Below are 20,551 nucleotides of genomic sequence, written 5' to 3'. Positions count from 1 at the left end.
GTGACCCCCACCCACCCATTGGATGGTACCCAGTGGAAAAAACACATCAAGATAAGGTCAAAAATCAAGATTAGTAAATTATCCTTCCCATAAGCTTTGATCTTTTCAGATTAGCTACCTGTTTCATATGGTTAAATTTATCATGATAATAACTGAACTTCAAAAATGTTCAAGTGGCAGTTTAAATTTTTAATTGAGGCTCTGAATATTGTGTTGAAAAACACTTTAAAAATTAGGAGTATCTTTTTTTTTGATCCAAAAGCAATTTTCCTCAATTCATAATTTGAGGAGTTCTCTAACCAGTATTCTAAAGCTTTCCAGGTAAGATTGGATACATTTTGTGTGTCATTCTTGTCTTTGTATGACATTATAAACGGAGATGTTGCAAACTTTTCAAAACTTTTCTTTGCATTTTTCAAAAGATCTGAAAGATATTTGCCATTTTTCTCAACAGATCCAATTGGTGTCATTATAATTTCAATCATCTGCACATAAAAAAGAAACACTGGATATGCTTTCTCCACAACAAGTATGGGGAATTCTCCTTTTTCCAGCAATTCTATCTCAAGTTTCAGCTCAAGGTTGATGTTGCTCTGTCTTTCCCAGAAGGTTAGCCAAAGATTTTTTAATTCCAAAAACTCATCAACAGCTTTTGATTGCCAATAATTAGAATTCCTTGACCGCTTCTTTAAGCTTTTCTCTTGATTAATTTTATCTTCCTCATGGTTATATTGGGCTGAAAAAGCTGTTTTAATTTCAGCAAACCATTTGGGGGCAGTTTCCCAATTCAACACAATACTTCCTGTACTTGGATTTATTTCCATGTTACTCAGCATATGATTGATTTTGTTTTGGCTATTTTGAACTGAATCTTCAAGATAAAGGCTGTATTCATTGAAATACATTCTTTTCATCTCAAATTTGAAATTGTACCTCAGGTGATTGGTCAACTGATCACATGATGATGTAAAGATTAGGTTGAAAAATCCCTTGAAGATTGTGTTGATATCACTTTCCCCTTTCCAAGAAATTTCTTTGAATTCTTGGGTGAAAGAGGTCTCCATCCAACACTTCAGAAAGCTCCAAATCCAACTAGAATATAATATCCTACCATTAATTTTATAACTTCGCACGGTCAGCAACAATGGTGCACTAGCCTTGAAAACTCCTATTGCCTGTTTTATGATAGCAGGGACATTTTTGGCCTTTTCATCTATGGATTCACAGGGATTAAATATGTGATCAATAATTTGAACATAGAATAGGAATAATGGTAGTATCTCCGTGAGGATTTCATATGTGAATATTGAATCTTCCATCTCTGCTTGAAATTTGATGTTGGCCTGCCTTTCCCAAAATTTGAACCACACTTGCTTATTTTGCAAGAAAGAATTGTATTTCCTTATTTGGGTGCTTTTGTTGAAACTTCTCCTGCTATATAATCCACTTTTAACCATGTCATCATGAACTGCAAAACTAGAAGCTCCGTATACAGAATTAAACCATGTGAAGCAATTTCCAGAATTCAACATGATGCTTCCCATTTTACTCAATGGCATTAAAGAGAAAATTTTCTGAACTCTATTTTGAACATGTCTATGTGGGTCTTCAGCCACAAGACTGTGTTGGTTGAAGTACAGAATTTTGAGACATGACTTGTCAATATTGCACAGCTGAACATTTCTTCTATTGCGAAAGATTGCAAATGTAATCAACTTTGAAACTTCGCTGGTTGACTTGGGATTCTTTGTTAACTTTTCAACCATCATATTTTCAGATTTTTCTCTGCTGCATTCAGAAAATATAATATCACTGGTATTGGAATGGTTGGAAGACCCAACCTTCTTTGCTGTTGATTGCCTGTTGGGGGATGAATTAGATTCATATTTCCCCTCTAAATCCCTTGATTTCCCCTCATGTGATTCTTCAATTGCTATAGATGAAACCTTTATGTTTCTGTATTGATTCTTCCTTTTTGTTCTCCTTATGTTTCATTTGAACAATTCTGTCATTATCCAATTGCGGTTTAGATTTTAAGACATATTTTGTTGAATCTTGGCTTGTCTTTTTGCCGGTTTTTGGGTTAGACATACGATTATCATCAGCAGGGCTCATGCTTGGTTTAGGATTTGATACAGGGTGGAAGTTGGAATTATTTAAACTCAAAGGAATTTTTATATCTTCTTTTTCTTTGGAGAGCCTTGAGCGCATTCCAGGCTCTGATCTAGTGAATCCTTCAGTATAATCACCATTCCTTCTGCTTGATCCTTTGGGCGGAACTGATGATGCTACAGTTAATGGTTTATTTGAATGGGAGGATCCCCCTTGATTCCAATTTTCAGGAGAAAAATATGACAGGTCTTTGGTTTTGATCTTCTTTTTGACTTTTTCTTCAAGCTGAACATCACAGATCTTTCTAACTTTTCCAATTCCCAAAGAGAGAGGAAAATGATTTTTAGAATTTACTAGTATTGATTTTTTTGATTGACCTCCTTGAATTGGATTGTAGCCTATTGAGCTTTTCAATTGCATTGGTTTGCTCAGGGAAGCAAAATTTGATCCTTTTGCTGGTTTGGAAGTGCTGGAGGTTTTGATTGGCACACTTTTTGTCTTGTATTGTTCTAAAACAAGTTTGTCATAATTATCTCTTTGTGCTACAATTTTTGATAGGGGATGAGTGGGTTTAATCCTCTTGGCTGCTGAGGCAATTAACTGATTATCATACCCTGATTTCATGATTTGGGAATTATCCACAGAGCCTCTAATATTCTTCATTTCATTCAATTTCAAGCTTTTGTAGGGAAACTTCCCCTTCCCAGAAGATAATTTACAATGCTTTACCTGCTCTGGGTAAAATTCACTTTCAATGTAGGATGATTTCAAGAAATTGCCTTCCAGATCCACTTTATTCTGAGTTTGAGATGTATTGATTGAGGTTTGGGAGCATTTTGGTGGTTTTGTGTTGGTGAGATGTCTGTCTTGAGATCTGTTCACCCCTGAAAATGATGCAGGAAGCTTCACAATGCTAGATTCATGGTGCAATGGTTCATCCTGAACTCTCAGATCTTCACACACATTACTTTCTTTAGTCTGGGAGTGATTTGTTGAAGCAAGGCCTGAATTTCCAGAAATATTCTCAATATCTGTTTGTTTGGAGATATTGTTGGCATGGTCCAACTGGTTTGATGATTCATAAATCATATCATCTTGGCCCTCAGTCTGCAAGCTAAATGAGAGATTATAAGAAAGATATTTGGGTTTGGAATGTTGGAACTGAGTTCCATAACTACATAGACCACAAGTATCAGCAGAATTTGATAGATCCTGCATTGCATGACAACAAATGAGTAACCTCAAAAATCTTAGCAGGTGATGAGTATAACTCATTGGCATATTTCTTGTGAGTAGGAGAAGTTTTGTTGACTTGAGATTTCTTAATGTTTCCAAGAGTGTTTTGTTGAGAATTGCTTGGTGATAAATATCAAGAATGTGGAAGCTGGGACCATGGAGGTTGAAAAAGCACCTCATTCAAAAAGTAAAATGATTTGTTGAGTATCTCTGGGTGGCTGAAACATACACCAGGTGAAATTCTTCAATAAGTTTATCTGTGAATTGTATGCATTTTCTAAACCACACCCCATGAGGTGTATTGTTAACCTGGCCCCTAGTACCCATTGTTGGGTGCCAGGTGCAGGTGTCCGTTAGGCACATCCTGTTGTGGTACTCTAGTACTTGTTTCAAGAGGGTAAAAGATTTTAAGACTGCGCCGCTGCCATGCATAGCGTCTTTTTACATGGTTTATGAGATTGCTGCTATTCACTACACCACGGAGCGCCCCAGGGCCCAGGTTACATGCCGCGTAATATGGGGGGGGTGGGGGTTGTGGTGCATTTACAACATATTTACGCACCAGATAAACATCATGTAGATATTTCAGCAACAAGTAACCCCATGTAAAATTTACACTAATTAACCCATGTATCAAGCTTGTGCAACATGTAACATGTTACTCCAGCACACAATCCCAAAGAGGCCCTCTGCAAAGGGCATTTTGAGTGGGCAACTCCCATTTCTTAGGGAAAACAATAACAACTTCCCAATCAATAAATATTTTTGGAAAACAACTCCCAAAGCCAGTTGCGGCGACATATATAGGAGCTGTTTTTCCAAAAAGGGAGTAGCTTCAAGTGAGTGACTAGTGGTTAGATGACCTTTAGAATCTGATTAGTGGAGCTAGCCTAGTGGTTCAAGTGAGTGACTAGTGGTTAGATGACCTTTAGAATCTGATTTTGCAATACCATGTCTAAGAATAGGCATCCTTCTCAGACAGGAAACCATGACTTAATGTAATTTGATACTTAAACAGATTTTTATTTGGTTTTCTAGAAATTTCTCCCTATTCCTCCTTTGCTTCTTTTATACTCCTGTGTGATCTCTTTTCCCTCTGCTTGTGCTGTCTTTGCCTTTATTTTTTTGATTCACAGAAATAAGTGGGGCAAAAGAGAAAAAATTCAAAACACGCGCTAGAGAGAGAACCAAGGAAACATATACAAAAGAGTGTAATGAAACTGAAACCAAGTCGGCAGAGTCTGAACCTTGAATACACCAGTAGAGGTGGAGGCAGAGCTTGAGATCCCCATCCCAATCCTAAAACATCTTGAGGATCGGTACATACACTAGCTCTGCCCTGAATCTTGCATTCTGCTGCATGTATTGGTCTGAAAATCACAGCAGCCACTTACCTTGACTTACTGCCAAAACCCTAGTGCAAAAAGAAAAACAGGTAAAGTGCCAACAAGCTATGAAGAACTTGTTGATTTCAAAAAAAGATGAAAAAAATACAAAGCTTAGAGAGAAGCTGAGCAGACAGAAAGATAGCCGAGCTGATGCCAGTACTCAGCTGGAATAGAATAAAAAGATCATTGCATATCAGGGTGAGTGGAGAATTGAAAGACAAGAATCCTCCTGCTTATTTTCAAGATAGCCTTATGCCAATGTCCTCCTTTCAGGCCCCATTTGGGCACTGATATAAATATAGGTGATATAATCACTGACTAATTCAATAAAAACTGACTTACTTTGTGCACTGCAAAAAACTCTTTGCGCACTGTGCAGTGCGCAAATTTCTAAACTCTTTGCACACTGTGGGTTAAGGAATCAAAGTTTTCCAGAGTTTTTTGACAAATCAATAGAAAGTCCTTTGATTGACCTCTGCCCATTTTTTAGGATTTTTTTGAAGCTCCCTTGTATGCTGAAAACACCCATTGAGAAGCAAAACAAGTTCAGCCATTTGGGGAGCTTGAATTAAGGTTCACGCAGGTCAAAAATTCCAAATGATTTGTTTAATCATGATAGATATATATTCAAGGGCTTCAGAACTTTTTTTCCACTTTGTGCAAGAAGATGGTTTTGAAATATTAGGAAATTATGCATGAAATCTGTCAAAGTGTGCCAGTAAGTGGTTCTATCTCCTAATATTTCAAAGCCTTGTTCTTCCACAAAGTGGCCAAGAAGTTCTGAAACACTTGAATAATATCTCGCATTATTCAATCAACTATTTGGAATTTTTGGCATGCGGGAACCTTACTTCAAGCTCCCCAAATGACTGAACTTGTTTTGTTTCTTAATGGGTGTTTTCAGCATACAAGTGAGCTTAAAAAAGCTCCTAAAAATGTGCAGAGGGCAATAAAAAGTCTTTTTATTGATTTGCCAAAAAAATCTGGAAAACTTTGATTCCTTCACCTGCAGTGCACAAAGAGTTTGGAAATTTGCGCACTGCACAGTGCACAAAGAGTTTTTTCAGTGCGCAAAGCAAGTCCGATAAAAATACAAAATTCAACATAAATCCTTGAAATGTTTTTTAGGCAACCTACACCATTGCTCTTCAACTTTGAACTCAGATTGAATTCATTGAGCCATTTTCAGCACCATAATACCATTATATTGCTTTTGACCAATATGAAGCAACATAATGGTTTTATGGTGCTGAAGATGGCTGAATCAGTTTAATCTCATTTCAAATTTTAAAGACCAGTAATGTAGGTTGCCTACAAAAAGAATTGGATGCTTCATGTGGAATTTGGTATTTTTTATTAGTCATAAGCCCTGCTTGCAGCTCCACACCTTGCGGTCCTCGCGGGATTTGTTAAGCTTGATCTTTTGGAGGGTTCCTTGAGGGACAGTGTTGCTGTTCATCCAAATTGCTCCGTGCAGAATTTGATGAATTATAACCAAGAATCCCAGCAAAATATTTACCAGTATTTTTGAAGCCACTTTCTGCAAGCAAAAAACCTAACAAAAGTGTGCCAGTCTTTTCCCAAAGGTATTTGGATGCCCAATTTTGAAGGAACATGGGAAAGGAGGATCACAAATTTTGGTGGGAACAAGGGTCCACATCTTTTTGATTTTGAGATACTGTTTGGAAGACAGACAGCACAGAAGTAGAGAAAAAAATTACCACTCAGGGCCTGTCCTATCAATGATGAGACAGATAGACCATGTCCACTCCCACCGGGAAGGTCATAGAATACAAGTAGGGTGGGTTGAAATGACATTAGCTGCAATGTGCCAACATCCCAAGATAAATCTTTGAGTACATCCAGTTATCTTTTGATGTTGCCTTGAGTTGAAGCCTTGAATGCCCCAGAAAGCAACCAACAGGAAAAATAAATGAAAAACAAACGGCTGTGTAATTCAGATTAGGCTTCACCAGACAAACTTTGACGTAACTACATGTCAGGTGACGTGAACTAACTGAATTGATCTGAAGTTATAAACCAACATCTTTGGCTTGTGATAAGCTGATCCCAGCGTGTAATGCATATGACATTGGATGACTTCCCGTCGTCATTTAGAGAGCTCTAGATGCCCCTCTAAATCCTAAATTAAAACACCTATCAAAAAATCAACCAGTGCACATGAAATCAATAAATTGTAGGGTTGGGAAAACACTTCTCTTTTTGTCAAAAATCAAGAATTTGGGTGTGTAAATCGAGATCTGGGAGGCTCTCAGACTCGACGGGAAGTCGTCCATTGATGATCGGCTGAATCTGACGGTTCAGTGTTCAATTAATTGCTATGTTCCCTTTTTATGTGCTGATGAGCCACTTCTATTACTCATTCATCCTGAGTGCAGCTTGGGGATGGCTGCTCAATACCCGAGACCAATTGGAGTATGGTTTGTGTTTACTGGGGGGAAACGTTTCTCCAGGTTGCTCCCTGGGCATATACAAAGAAAAATTTGGCATCGGGCTCAGTGGAATTCACTCGTCTGATGGGGGCTAGGGCGCGAAGGGCCTCGGGACGGGCCATGGGAGTTCAGGCAGAGAGACCCTGCGGGCGAGAGGCTTTGTTGAGCCCGTGGTTAATCTGTGGAGTATGTAAAGTATGACAGTTTGCGTAAATCAATGTTTTTCTTCGATGGAAAAATGTAGTAGAAAAACAAGAGATTGGGGGAACGAGCAACAACACTTTAGATTTTTCTGTTGGATTCAGTGAGGTCCTTTTTTGTCACGTCGATGGAAGCAGAAAACAAAGAACAACCCAGGTAATAATAACCTTGATGATCAACATATTCGAAGGGACACTTAAACAGTTCGGTACTATATAATGATAACTTATGGTATTCAACTTAAATAAGAAGAAACAAAGTAAAAAAGAAGAAAAAAAAGTAGAAGGGATAATGATATAATGATAAACATGAGAAACTAGGGTATCGTTTGGTGTGAAGAAGGAAAAGAAGCAAACCCAAATGTATGTATATCTATGTATTCCGATCGCTTTGGACAACAACAGTTATACGAAGTGCAAGAGGAACCAGAAAGAGCCCGAAAGAAAGCGGAATAAACACACATCAATGAGACAAGCAAAAAATGTGGCGGGAATATAGTGGACATTTCGATACGTGTAAGTGGGGGGTGGTGGGAATGCGTTGATGATGTTTGTGTGAAGAGGGAATGGAAGGGAATGAGCGGAGGGCAAATATTTTGGTGGTATAATAATATATATGGAAAAGGGGTACTAGTGTCACACAGCTCGGAAAGGATATATATAGATCGTCAGAACGGGAATAGAGACGAGGGGGGAATTCAACATATCAGTACAGCGTAAAGATCACTTGCGGTGAATTTTAGGAGCAAGCCGTTGGAGATCGGTATCGGCGGGCCGATTTTTTTTTTTGGTTTCGTAAACTTAGTGGTCCACCAAGTTATGTGCGAGATGACTTCTTGGTTCGCGTTTTGTTTTTCGATTAAAAAGCCATGGGGGATGGCGGGTGGTAGTTGCTCGGAAGGGACGGAGAACCCGAGCGAAGGGGTTGGGGAGACTATTGCGTCTCGGGGAGGTGACCGGGCATGTCTTCCTCGTCTTCCTCGACGATCCTGGAGTATTGGGAGGAGCCTTCGTTACTGGGCTTGGCTCCGAAGATATCCCGCTGCCGGTGGGACTCGACGCGAGTCTGGCCGATGAGGAAGACGGGCTTCTTCCCTTTCTTGGCCACTTTCTTGTTCTCGCCGAAGGTGAAGCTCTTAGCCCGCGAGAAGGTCGAGCTCTCACGCGTCCTGAACTGGTTCAAGTCGGCGTGGCGGTCGCTTCGATGGCTCGGGTCATCCATCTTCACATACTCCCCATCGCAATGCTGGGGAGAGTGGACGAAGTATTGGGCGTAGCCGCCCTCCAGGATGTACACTTCGGGGTAGTGCAGGGCAGGGTAGTGGGGCATGTTCTTGTGCCGATCTTGCTCGCGAAGATACTTCGCACTAAAGGGTCGCACAACAATGGGAAAATGAGCCTCGGGTGCCGCGGTCAAAGGGAAATGAGAGGATGGTTGGTTTACGTACACAGTCGGTGCCCTCATGGCAGAGTATTCACAATGAAATACTACTACCACTTTCTTCCTCTGCCCAGCCGAGTCCACCTTGCCGGATTCGCTGGGTAGAGGGACGTCCCTTTCCCCGCGTGCAAACAGTCCACCCTGTAGAAGCATCTTGTCGACCGCTTTCTTGTCCTGGATGTTGATGGCCGAACGGATGTGCCCACCCTCGTACTCGTACCCAAAGCGACAGTCCACAATGACCTTGTGGGTAATGCTGTCGTCGTATTCCCCTTCCAGCAGTCGGTTCATCGTCTGGGGGGAGATACGCATCAGGCCGTCGTTGGATACCTTGTGGCAAGGCAGGATCTTCCCAGCGCGCTCCTTTTCGCTGAACGCCATCCCCACAGGACTCTCTACCGCCGCGCCGATAGTAGCGATCAATGGCCGGGTGGGACTCTGGTCGGCCATACCGTGGTTGAAGGGAGGTGGGGCCAACGATCTCGAGCCCGAAGGACCAGGTGCAGAAGACTTCCGGGTCAAGTGGTGCATCGAGTCAATGCAGCTGCTGCTCTTGTTGGGGCGGATCGGACTTTCGGAAGACTTGGGCCAGGTGCCACTGACCAGAGGGTTGGCGGTTCGGGGCATGGGGGAGCAGTTGAACGCTGAGCTGGCGTCCATGTCTGACTCCTCATCTTCTTCGTCGAGGTCGACGGCCATGCTGTTACTTTGCAGCAAAAGATCCAGCTTCTTACCTCGGCCGGCAGCGAAGCTCATCGCCCGGCGAGACTTGGAGGCAGGCCTTCCGATGGCATCCCGCTGGCGATTGACGACGGTTGAGGAGGATGAGGCGGATTGATGGCGACTGAAGAGTGTTGCGCTACTCTGTACAACACCTAAGCCAGCGCGCCGGGTGGCGATGCTGCTTCCGGAGGCAGAGCCTAGACTGCCCTTGCCGTATTGTTGAGAACGGCTGCTGGAGAGAATGGGGGCCGAGGGGAGGTGGGGTTTGGAAGTCGGGAAGTGAAATCCCGATAGTGATCGCTCGCCAGCCTTGCGGCCCAGGGTCAACTTCGCAGCCGCTTTGATGCTTGGGCTCATGTTCTCACTTGGTGACGAGGACGAAAAGTAGGGTGAGAATGAGCGATTCTCCTCGGCGGGTAAGGTGGGTGTAGGCGCAAACAGACGGCTGCCTTGAGAGTGCGCTGGAAGAGACAACCTTGGGGGACTCGCGATGCGTTTCTGAGGAGCTAGTTGGCGGCCATTACTGCCGCTGCTGCTCGGACGGGAGGATAGGTGCTCCCGGTCGTCGTCCTCATCAGATCGGCTGCGTTTGCCAATACTGCTTTGGCTTGCCGAGCGCGAGGTCCGCTGAATTAGACGCGACGTGCCAGTCGCCTGGTCATCAGAGCTCATATGGGAGCTGCGGGCGTCATTGCCATCCCCATGGTTCGGTTGGGTATAGCTGGGAGAATCGATATCCATGCCATCACTGCTGGCCCGAGCCAATGGACATGGTGGCTTGAATAATGAGAGTAGGCATCCCGAATGAGTCAAGGCCGTGTAAATCGCGTTTATTTTTTTTCTTTCTTTTTTCTTTTGTTGTTTTTTGCAGAAACCGAGAGCTAATGATTCTTTGATAGAGGAATGGAAATGTGTAAAAAAACTTACAGATCTCTGACCAGCTCTACCCGACGCGACGAATTTTGTGTCGATGGGGAGTTGCGGACGGGTGAGCGCTTTCCTCAGGCCAATCGTCCGCCGGGTTTCACTGGTGGTCGGGCTGGCCTTCCAGAGAGTTTTGGGTTGAGAGCGAGAGGGGCTTCCTGCAAATGGGTCGTCCGGGTGGTGTGCTTGGAAGCTGCTTGTCTGTAGTGAGTTTCTCGGTATGTTGCAGCGTCGAGCAGGGGCGGGTGAGATGTCCATGGCATACGGAGAAGAGGAGGGAGGCATGGCATTCGGGTTGGGCGCGAAGAGATGTGCGGGTAGAAAGGTGTTCTTCCTGCTGACTGAATTCCTGACGCTCTCGGGGAATGTGGTCCCATATGGATTGGGAGACGGAGTGGGAGGGGCGGTAGCGATTGACCTAGGGAATGTGGAGATATTTTGGGTGAATACTTTGTTTTTATTTTGTGACCTCAAGTAGGTTGACCGCCGAAGGAAGGGATGAAGAGATGCCAATATCTTACATGGACGTTGCAAACGAGGCATCTAATGTTGGGCTGAAAGCCTCGTCCATGGCTTGCTCAGCTGGCTCCTCCTCCTCTGATTCCTCTTCCTCGTCGCCCTCTCCGTCGTCGTATTCGCACCCAGAAGCGTGTTGGTCGTGCTCGTCCATCATGCCAGCTTGGTCTTCGTCCTCGAGCTCGTCAGTTTCTGGGCTTCGGTCGTCGTAGTACTCTGCCTGGTCCTCCGCTTCGACGCACCCTTCGGATCCGGCTGGGCTCGATCGAAGATACTCATCAGCTTCGTGATCTTCGTGCTGCGCGTGATGGGTTTGGTGACGTCGAGAGCCGCTGGCCGGGGAAAATGGGGAAGGGCGGGCCTCCAAGTGACGGAAGGGGTGGGGTAGATGATGAGCAGGGGTAGGAGAAGAGGAGACAAAATGGGAGGTGGCCATTGGAGATGGATGGACGTTGACGACAACTGTGGGACAAACAAACGCAAGTATCGGAGGAGGAGAGGATGGGCAGGGGCCGGTTGAGGGGGGTATAGAAGTTGGACGAAAGAAACAAGCGGGGTGTGGATTCTGGAGGGGTCGACTGAGCTGGAAGTGCTCAAGACGGTGCTAGAATAGTAGTACTGCTCATCCAACAAACGAGCACAGTACGTAAATAAATAAATATATATATCCAAGAGACTTGCTCAGTGCCAGGTCTCAGCAGACGGAGTAAGGGGGCGGGGGAGCAAAGTATTTGGGGGCCGGAAAAGAGCAGGGCGATGGTTACAATAAGAAACACCTGACGAGTTATTCAAGAAATGGGTTGCACGAAGATGACAGTCCGATGTTGTGACGCGAGAGGGGCGGCCAGTGGGTCTGATGGCCTGTTTTTATAGACAAGAAAGACTGCAAGAAGGACGGGGGCCAATTGGTCTGGTCAACATGAGTGAGTGTTCGAAATCCGAGCTTTGTACGATGCACCCTATATGGCAGAGAGAGAGAGAGAGAGAGCGCGCGGAGAGAGATGGACGCTGATCGGGTAGAGTTGGGACCGGGCCGAGCTGAGCTGGGGTGACTACCACTCGACACTTGTGGTTGTTGCTGATGAAAGAAGCTGCGAACTGAGGTTTGGTAGACAGGGAGGGAAGAAGGGCACCGCTTGAGGAGATGTTTTGCGTATATTGTTCGTAGGCGAGGCAGTCGTGACTGGGGGACGGAGACGATAGAAGTGTAGATGAGTGAAGGAATGGTGCTAGTGTGAGTTGAGTTGTGGTGGTACTGGGAGGATGCTAGTCGGTATTCTCGAGCTGTAGGAGGAGTTAGTACCGTCGCGTTGTACTGGCGGGTGGCGGATCTCTGGGAGAGGGCATGTTTATCTGGTTGCTAGAGACGGCGCGTCGCAGGAATGGCCGGTGGAGGAAGCAGAAGACAGTTGGGCATAGCGAGCGCCGGGAGTTGGGGGAGATGGTGTAGAAGCATGGTGATTAGAACAAGGCAGCCAGTCAGTCACACAGATACATACCCAGTCATGCAACACACCAAGTATCGGACGAGCACGGCAGGCAAGACATACATGCAAGTATTTGTTTACATAAGTAAATACATGGGAGGCTCTGATGCAGGAGGGACAGAACTCTGAAGACAGACAGAGAGAGGGAGAGAGAAGAGTCGATGGAGGCTGCAGATATTGTGATATCAGAGATCCGATGCGTTCCGAGCGGAGGCAGCCAGCGCGCCTGCTGGGGAGGCTTCCTCGGCGAAGTGGGGTTGTTGTGAGAAGGAAAAGATGGCCGACAGAAGAAAAGAGTTGCACTCCATCGACCACCCGACCACCCGCCCAGCTCCCGGGAAGTGGCTCCGATCTGGCTACGCCGTCCCCCACGGCGCAGACGGATGCACTCGAGCGTTTGTATTGCATAGAGTGGTACAACACGTACATTTTCACTCGAATATCATGATGAATGTAGACTCCAGTCTAATGATAAAACATGTGTTGGTGTTGTTTCCTTCTTGATCTGCTGATTCATATGTAACGTCACGACTTCTGCTTTCAAGGGAAAGTTCACGAGCCGACAGCTCCACGAAGTGCCGATGGCCGCTTCAAGAGGACCACTATCAACGCGCCCTTGTTTATGAGCCCATTCACCATTCAGAGAATGGCAAAGCCGAGAAAACAAGTTGGAGTTTGGGTATGTACGGCTCTGAGAGCCGGGCGTGAAGGTGGATGAATGGTTATATTCTGGATCTGAGGGATATGTTTATGTAAATTCCAATGGCAGAAGACTTCCAGCCAGCTGCCTCACATAACTCCTGGATGGATACATAAGACGGGCGGTGATGTCCCTCAAGGTAGAGCTCTGCTGTTGTTCAGTTGGCTCTGGGTGATAGTTTTGGGGGGCTGTTAGGCAGGATGTGCTCATCTTTCTTGATTGGAAACTGCAGAGAAAAAGATTATGAAATGGAATTCGAAGGGCTGCAACCCTCATCAATGCATATTTTACTCAAGCCAAATGGGATTGATGCTTGAAGAAGATGTGCAGGTGTTTTTCTTCTATTTAAATTGACCTATTTATGGGTGTCTTCCTTCTCCTGCCTCTTTCCACGCGTTAACACATCATCAAACCTTTTCAAACTCAGCTTGGCAGAACGAAGAGGCAGCTGTTACGTATTCATGTTACATACATGTACGCCAGTGTACGCCAATCGCTGAGAATGAGGTGCTGCTGTCTTTTCCCAGCCAGCTTACGAGTGAACACCTGTGAATGCCCCTCTGGACTTGATCTGTGCTCTTGCATGAATGGAAAACCTGATCAAGTTGCAAATCCCGGGCCAGGTTTCAAGAAGACCATCAAGATTTGGATTTGAGTCTTGACATGGATCTTTTGGCACCCAATGTTTGTCCGGAACATGATAAAGTTATGTACAAGGGTTGTTTTAAGTTGGACGCAGGTTTCTGTAACTCAAGCGCATAATTCGGGCTCCTTCATCCTTGGGAAGAATTCTCTCGGTTTTGTTTTATCCGGTGCAGAGCTGTGCAGAGTTGACAGGTTCAACTTTCAACGGTGAAGAGGAACTCCAGATGACAGAAAATGTGTCTGCGACTCTGCCTAAAGTTCAGAAAATCGTTGTGCCCGCGGGCACACTACAGTCTCCAAAAGAAGGTCCACATCCGTCAAACCTTCGATCATCGATGGATAGACGCCTCCGCATGGTAACGGGCAGGGCTCTTGAGAGGTCTCCCCGATGAGTCATGGACTCATGTCCCACGATGAACCGTCCGAAAGATGGGTGGATGGAACCGAACTCCTGGAGGAGGCTTGAATTTTGAAAGTTGGGCTGATTTGGCGAGCAGACAGTTCATTTCAACCACTGCTGTGTGCCATCACTGTGGGGTTACAAAAAGCGGTTGAACAACGCATTACAACAGCTGTAAATAAATAAATTCACACCGATATTTTTTTCCTTTACTCCGAAACTCAATATTTATCTTCGCCGCACATCACCCTATCGCCCGCCGTCGCCCATAGAAGGGAGCGATTGACCAACGCCGTTTGAAAGATTTATCATCGAAAGAGACATGGTACTTTTCTATGTATCGATGAACCAGAAACCCTAAGCAATGATGCCAGTTGGGCTCGAGTCTCCTATGCAGACCTGCTAGTCAGAGGCTGTGAAAATGCCACATCGGCAAAAACACTCTTCATAGCAGAATGATGTCACCAATGAGTGGACGAACATGGAGCCCACTCCACTGTCTCCAAAATCCAATCGTATCCTCCCCATCTGACCTATGCGGAACCACATATCACATATAGTGTAAACGGTCACGCTCCAGGCAAAGCAGTCGTGGATGTCGTGGACTTGTGCACGAGTGGCGACGAGATCTAGTCTTTCGCACCGGTTTCGCCACGAATCGCTATTCTCAATGCTAAAATAATCCAGCCAGATGACCTCGTGAGCCCAGGCCATGCAACTTGCTCTGCCCCTCTCGTCCAAAGTCCAGGAACATTCGGACACGTCGCTTGTAAATAAATATTTTTACACAGTGCCTATCTCGTACTTGTCGGTATATGTCGAGCCCGGGATATGTCGAGCCCAAATCGTACGTGCAAATCAGCAAGACTTCCTCTCGCCCATCGCTGTTATGTAGGTTTTGCTGATGATCGTCATGAAGCGACTGTCAAGTTGAGGCAAGGGGCAAGGGGCCACGGAGGGAACAGAAAATCATCGGCACAGGGTGGATAGCCCATCACCGGAACCGGCCATCAACACAGGAGGGGTACAGGAAGCGCATTCAGGATTGAAGTGAAAAAGTGGACGTTTCCAGCTGGCGCCAGCTCCCTGAATTTTACCTGGCGCCCTCCAAGAAGTTACCCAGTGCCCTCCCCTCAATCGATGTATCTATGTAGTTCCCTCCAAAATCTACTGCCCTCGAAAATGTATCCATCAAACACCCCATAAACGAGACCGATCCCCAAAGCGTTCTTCTGCAGAGAGAGAGAGAGAAAATTCTCCTCAGGAGTTTGCCACAGGCAATTGGTTACCACAAACAACATAACCCACCCTGCATGCGTCGACTGTTCCCTCACATCTAAACGCATATGCCCCCTCGGTTTGGCAATGCGTTAGGCTCGCAATAAACATTACTTACCTTAAAATGTCCGAGCCTACTAGATCCAACCAAGAAAAGCCGCCTCGATCATCTCTCTCCCCGCCGGCTGAACAGCCGAACAACCTTGGGGGCTATGTGTAAGGAGGCTACAGTACGGTGGACCTGGCCCGACATTGGTTGTGCCACCCAAAACGAAAACGAAAAACAAATTCTGACACTCGTGTCAGATAAATAAGCCGAGTACAGGCCGCGGTACATAGATACTGCAGTCTGTATATACGTCCACAACCTGCTCGGGTTCGAAGGGCATGCCCCCCGACGCTTCCGCCCAGAACATGCGCATGAACTCCGGGCTCGGCCCGCTGATCAGTACCGTGTGTTTATGCAAGCAGACACTCCGAACTGAGTCGGCCAGACTTCGGATCGGCCGCCGGTCCCAACTCTCCTCAGAAAACCATGTCCGACAACAGTTTTAACTTTGAACAACCATGCCTCGTTTGAAGCATGCCCGCATGCCTGAGGCTGTGACCCGGGGTTCGGGTCGGGGCATGAGGGCTCAGCCCGCACCCTGAACCCCGTATGCCCCGAGGTATGCCCCGAGCCCCGAGGCATACAGCCATTTTTACAAGGAGAGATGATCGAAGGGCCTGGCTGGCCTTCAGACAGATTCACCACTCCGCCAGCAACAATCTCCTCAGTATGAAGCAGAAGCGCAAGGTGCCCAAGCCCTCCAGCCCTCCCGATCCAAACTCACAAGCTTCCAAGTCGGCATCTTCCCAACCATCTGGCCGGCGCAAAGTTATCGAACTTGATGAAGACAACGAAGATTTTATTGATATCTCTGACAGCGATGGCAAAGCTCCCACCAGTACTCAGACTTTGAAGAGAAGCTGGGTTTGGAACCATTTCATCAAATCGAATACCGCCGCAAACGAGGTCATCTGTCAAGTCGTTCAAAAAACTGGGAAAATCTGCGGGGCCGCATTGAAGAGAGACAAGAGTCGAAGTACGAAAAACCTCCACGGACACCTTTTGTCAATCCATCAGATTGCCGATTCGAATCTTCTGAAGAAGACCCAGAAGTCTTCCCATATGGACATTGGAAGTTGGGTCAAGAAGGGACAATGCGAGCCAAAGGTATGTTGTTTCTGCTTCTTATCCTTAATGATAATTCAGTATCTAGTGTTAATAAATATGCTACGCTTTAGGTTCAACTCAACAGTGAATCGTTGAAGAGCGCAATGGTCTACTTCTTGGCTGAATGCGACCTTTCTTTTTTGGTCGTTGAACAAAAGTCGTTCCGCAATCTTATGCATCTTTTCAATGAGGATGCTATGCCGCTATTTATCAAGCTGTCCAGATCTGGAATTGTTGAGTTGTCTGTTAGTCTGCTACCATGATGTATCACCACAGTATGGAGGGCTGTTGGATCGACCCATGAGCACTACCAACCAACCACCCAGCTGGCAGCCACAAGCGTCTGTAGCCTAGTTGGTAAAGGCAGCACTCTAGTATGTGTCTCAGCATAGCTGAGGTCGTGAGTTTGACTCTCACCAGACACATCTTCATTTTACAGTCTCTACAGGAATCACCACCCAACTTGCTTGGGTGCATCTTCAATCTCAGGAAACAATCAAGGCCAAATATCTCAAGAAACAGGGCTCAATCTGCTTCACCCAGGACGCTTGGACTGCACCCAACTGTACGGCCTTCATGGCGGTAACGGCCCATTTTATCGATGAAGATTTTCAATTGATGGACTTGACATTAGCCGTCCCCCACGTTCAAGGTAAGTTACAGAACGGTGTTTAATATTAGCAAGGAATTCTGGAGGGACTGATTTGTCTCGAGTCCAATCTGTCCTTCCAGGAAGTCATACCGGTCAAATGTTTGCAAATCTCTTTCACAAAGTCCTTGACACTTACAACTGCATTGGAAAACTCCACACAATCACCGCCGACAATGCCAGCACAAACAACAAAATGGCATCCGATCTGACTCTCAAAATACCACACTTTGAATCTTCGACCAACCTTCTTGGGTGTATCGCGCATGTGATCAATCTTGTGGCAAAGGTGGGGATTTCTGTTCTTGGAAAAATGGAGGATGAAGACAAAGAAGATGGAAAGGAAATTTCAACAGTTGATATGGGATCATCTGATCCTCGAATGGCAATCACCTTTGTTACTTCGGAACCCGATGGTGCAGACATCAATGCGAACACCATTCTCAAGCAAGTTCACGGGTTGTGCACTTATGTACGGTTCTCTCCTCAACGTCGCGAGCAATTCCTTAAGGCGGTCAGCTTTGCGCAACCCAAGATTGAAGACAGGGGCATCAAGAGTCTTGATATCAATGTTTCAACACGTTGGAACTCAACCTACAAGATGTTTGAGCGGGTGATTCTCCTTCAAAAATCATGCCGCCACTTTTGCGAAGACAGTCGCAAGGCTTCAAAATTCAGATTAACCAATGCTGAGTGGGATCAAGCAAAAGGTATTATGGAACTGCTTGAACCACTGGAAGTCGCCACAAATGTGCTCAGCGCTTCGAAATATCCAACTTTAAACTCAGCTCTCCCCGTTTACATAACTCTTGTGGTTCACCTTCATGAGACACGCAACGGTCTTTACGATTGAGCCCAACTCGTTATCCCGGCAACCAAGATGATAGAGAAGATTGATCAATATCTTGGCAGTGCTTTAGAAAAGCCAGTTTACATTTGTGCGATGATCTTGGACCCGACATTCAAGCTTGATTTCTGGAAATTCCACGAGGAGTTCATCATGGCACATTACGGCACCTCCGCCTCCGTTGATCAAATCAAAAAAACTTTCTGTGTGATTGCTGCCGATTTTGAGAAAAATCTCCCTTCCTCGACTCCTCCAAATCCTCAGCCTCAAGCTACCACTTTGGCTTCAACAAAGAAGAAAAACTTCTTCGGTACTTCGCGATACCAATCAACTGTGGCGTTACACGGTATTCAAGCGGAGATCGCTTGATATTTGAAAGAGGATCCCGAACCCAAAGGCATCAAGATCCTTGAATATTGGTCCACACAACAAAAATCTTACCCCAAGTTGTCATCGATGGCACAAAAATTCCTCGCTATTCCGGCAACAAGCACTTCCTCCGAGCGTGTGTTTTCTAAAGGCCGACGGATTGTTTCTTGGCAGCGATCTGCCTTAGCACCAAGAAGCATCGAGCAGCTCTTGTGCATTAAAGACTGGTACATGGCTTTCGATGGGCCCTTGTAGTAGTTTTTTTATTAGTTTCTCAATTTATTTTCATGTTTTCTCTCGATTGTATTGCCCAAAACAACGACTGTAATTAGCTGATGGCCATTTGGAATAGTACACAAACACAAGAAACCAAAAAACCCCCAAAAAAACTCACTCGAGGGCTGTTTCTGCGCCCTCGCCCCCTCTCTCAAAAAACCCCACCATGCCCCGGGGTTCGGGGCATTCCAGAAGGCCATCCCAATCCCTGAACCCCGGGGCCCAAACCCCGGGGTTCAGGGTCGGGGCATGGGTTCGGGTCACAGCCTTAAGCATGCCGCATGCCTGGTTTGAAGCATGCCCGCGACCGTTCCGCCCAGAACCAGCCCATGAACTCCGGGCCAGGCACTCAGTCAGACTCGAGTCAAACAAGACCTCGGATTGGCCGCTGTCCCGCGACCTATCCTGGGACAACCATGTCCAACAAGGGGTTGAACAACCATGACTGTTGGGGGCAAAAATCTGTTTTGTAGACTCTGATGCAAGATGAGAAGGTCATTTGAAAGGAAATCCAACGGAAATCACATATGATTGACAATGTGAATGAGGATGTATAATACAAAATGAGAAAGTGGTTTGAGAGATGATGCAAGTTATGGAAAGAAAGCCAACAGGGAACTTGATGAGGATTCACAAGAAACTGTTAAATGTGACTGAGGATGTATAATACAAATTTTGAAAGAATTTTGAAAGACAATGTAAGATGTGTAAAGAAATCCAGAAGGCAATTTGATAAGTATTGACAAGAAAAAAGTTGAAGATGAATGGATTGACAAGAGGAATTGTTAATGTAAATTGGAAGAAAATGCTACAACTGTGTTGATCCAGGATTGAATGGGTGATGTGGAGGGGGTAGTGAATCAAACTTTGAAGTAAGAGATTTCAGGTAGCTCTTCATTTCTGGATTTTAGAAGGTGGGCCAGTGATCCCCAGGGCTTTACCCATTTCAAGTCCACTGCTTTTCCCAGATGTAGTGCTTCACAAACTTCATTTCCTGTGCGGCAAGAATGCTCCTTCAAAAAATTTACAATTCCTTCACTGCTGGTGTTCACATCAGACCAAGATCTAAAAGGAAACACATCAGAAAAAGAAATGGTGGAAGTCATAAGAAGTTGATTGAAAAAAAGATGATTTTTGAACACACTTGGGATCCATATCAACAATCTGGGGATCAGTAAGGGTTGGGCCCACACCCTGCAGGTCACTGAATAGGTTCTTGCCTTTAGATTGATTGTATGACTAGTGTGTGAATGAATTCATGAGTTTGAATAAATCAGGGTCCATTCCTGGCTGATTTTGAGGCACAGAAAAGTTATGTTTGCTGGAATATTTGACATAATGGCCTTGCAAGAAGTATTCCAGGAAGTGCACATTTGTTGGTGAATTGATTGGGCCATCAGCTACTACAAAATGGCGGAGAAGATGATGAATTGAAAGCAAAAATATTTTATTTAGCATGGCATTAAACATATCACATCAGGTGCAAGGGACAATCACTCACCTCAATGGAGTTTCCCTTTCTCTTGAGCATTTCTCTCAAGTGTTCACAGTGACTGAGTTCTTTCTTGAATTGGGTGAGTAGATAAGATAAGCCTTCATACATCAGTGCATCAGTTTCATGTTGGTGAATTGATGGGTGTGATTCATTTAACCTGACTTTTGCTACCCAGTTGTTGATGTGCTCAATTCCA

The 20,551-nt window shown here is 45.3% G+C and overlaps 2 protein-coding genes across 2 annotated transcripts; one reads left to right on the top strand and one right to left on the bottom strand.

Annotated features, from left to right (window-relative positions):
- Positions 1-8,323: 8,323 nt before the first annotated feature.
- Positions 8,324-11,429, bottom strand: PtA15_7A591 (uncharacterized protein; the record flags this gene model as incomplete). The annotated part of the gene is made up of 5 exons (XM_053171213.1): positions 8,324-8,756; positions 8,838-10,330; positions 10,481-10,895; positions 10,999-11,031; positions 11,119-11,429. The coding sequence occupies 5 exons, from the start codon at positions 11,427-11,429 to the stop codon at positions 8,324-8,326; spliced, it is 2,685 nt and encodes an 894-aa protein (XP_053022417.1).
- A 1,327-nt stretch (positions 11,430-12,756) lies between these two features.
- Positions 12,757-15,723, top strand: PtA15_7A590 (uncharacterized protein; the record flags this gene model as incomplete). Its single annotated transcript, XM_053171212.1, has 2 exons — positions 12,757-12,875; positions 15,645-15,723. The coding sequence occupies 2 exons, from the start codon at positions 12,757-12,759 to the stop codon at positions 15,721-15,723; spliced, it is 198 nt and encodes a 65-aa protein (XP_053022416.1).
- Between the last annotated feature and the right edge of the window lie 4,828 nt (positions 15,724-20,551).

This window comes from Puccinia triticina, chromosome 7A, assembly GCF_026914185.1.
Source record: "Puccinia triticina chromosome 7A, complete sequence".
Lineage (NCBI taxonomy): Eukaryota > Fungi > Basidiomycota > Pucciniomycetes > Pucciniales > Pucciniaceae > Puccinia > Puccinia triticina.
Note: the sequence above shows the minus strand (reverse complement) of the source record. Positions and strands in the feature narration are given on the sequence as shown.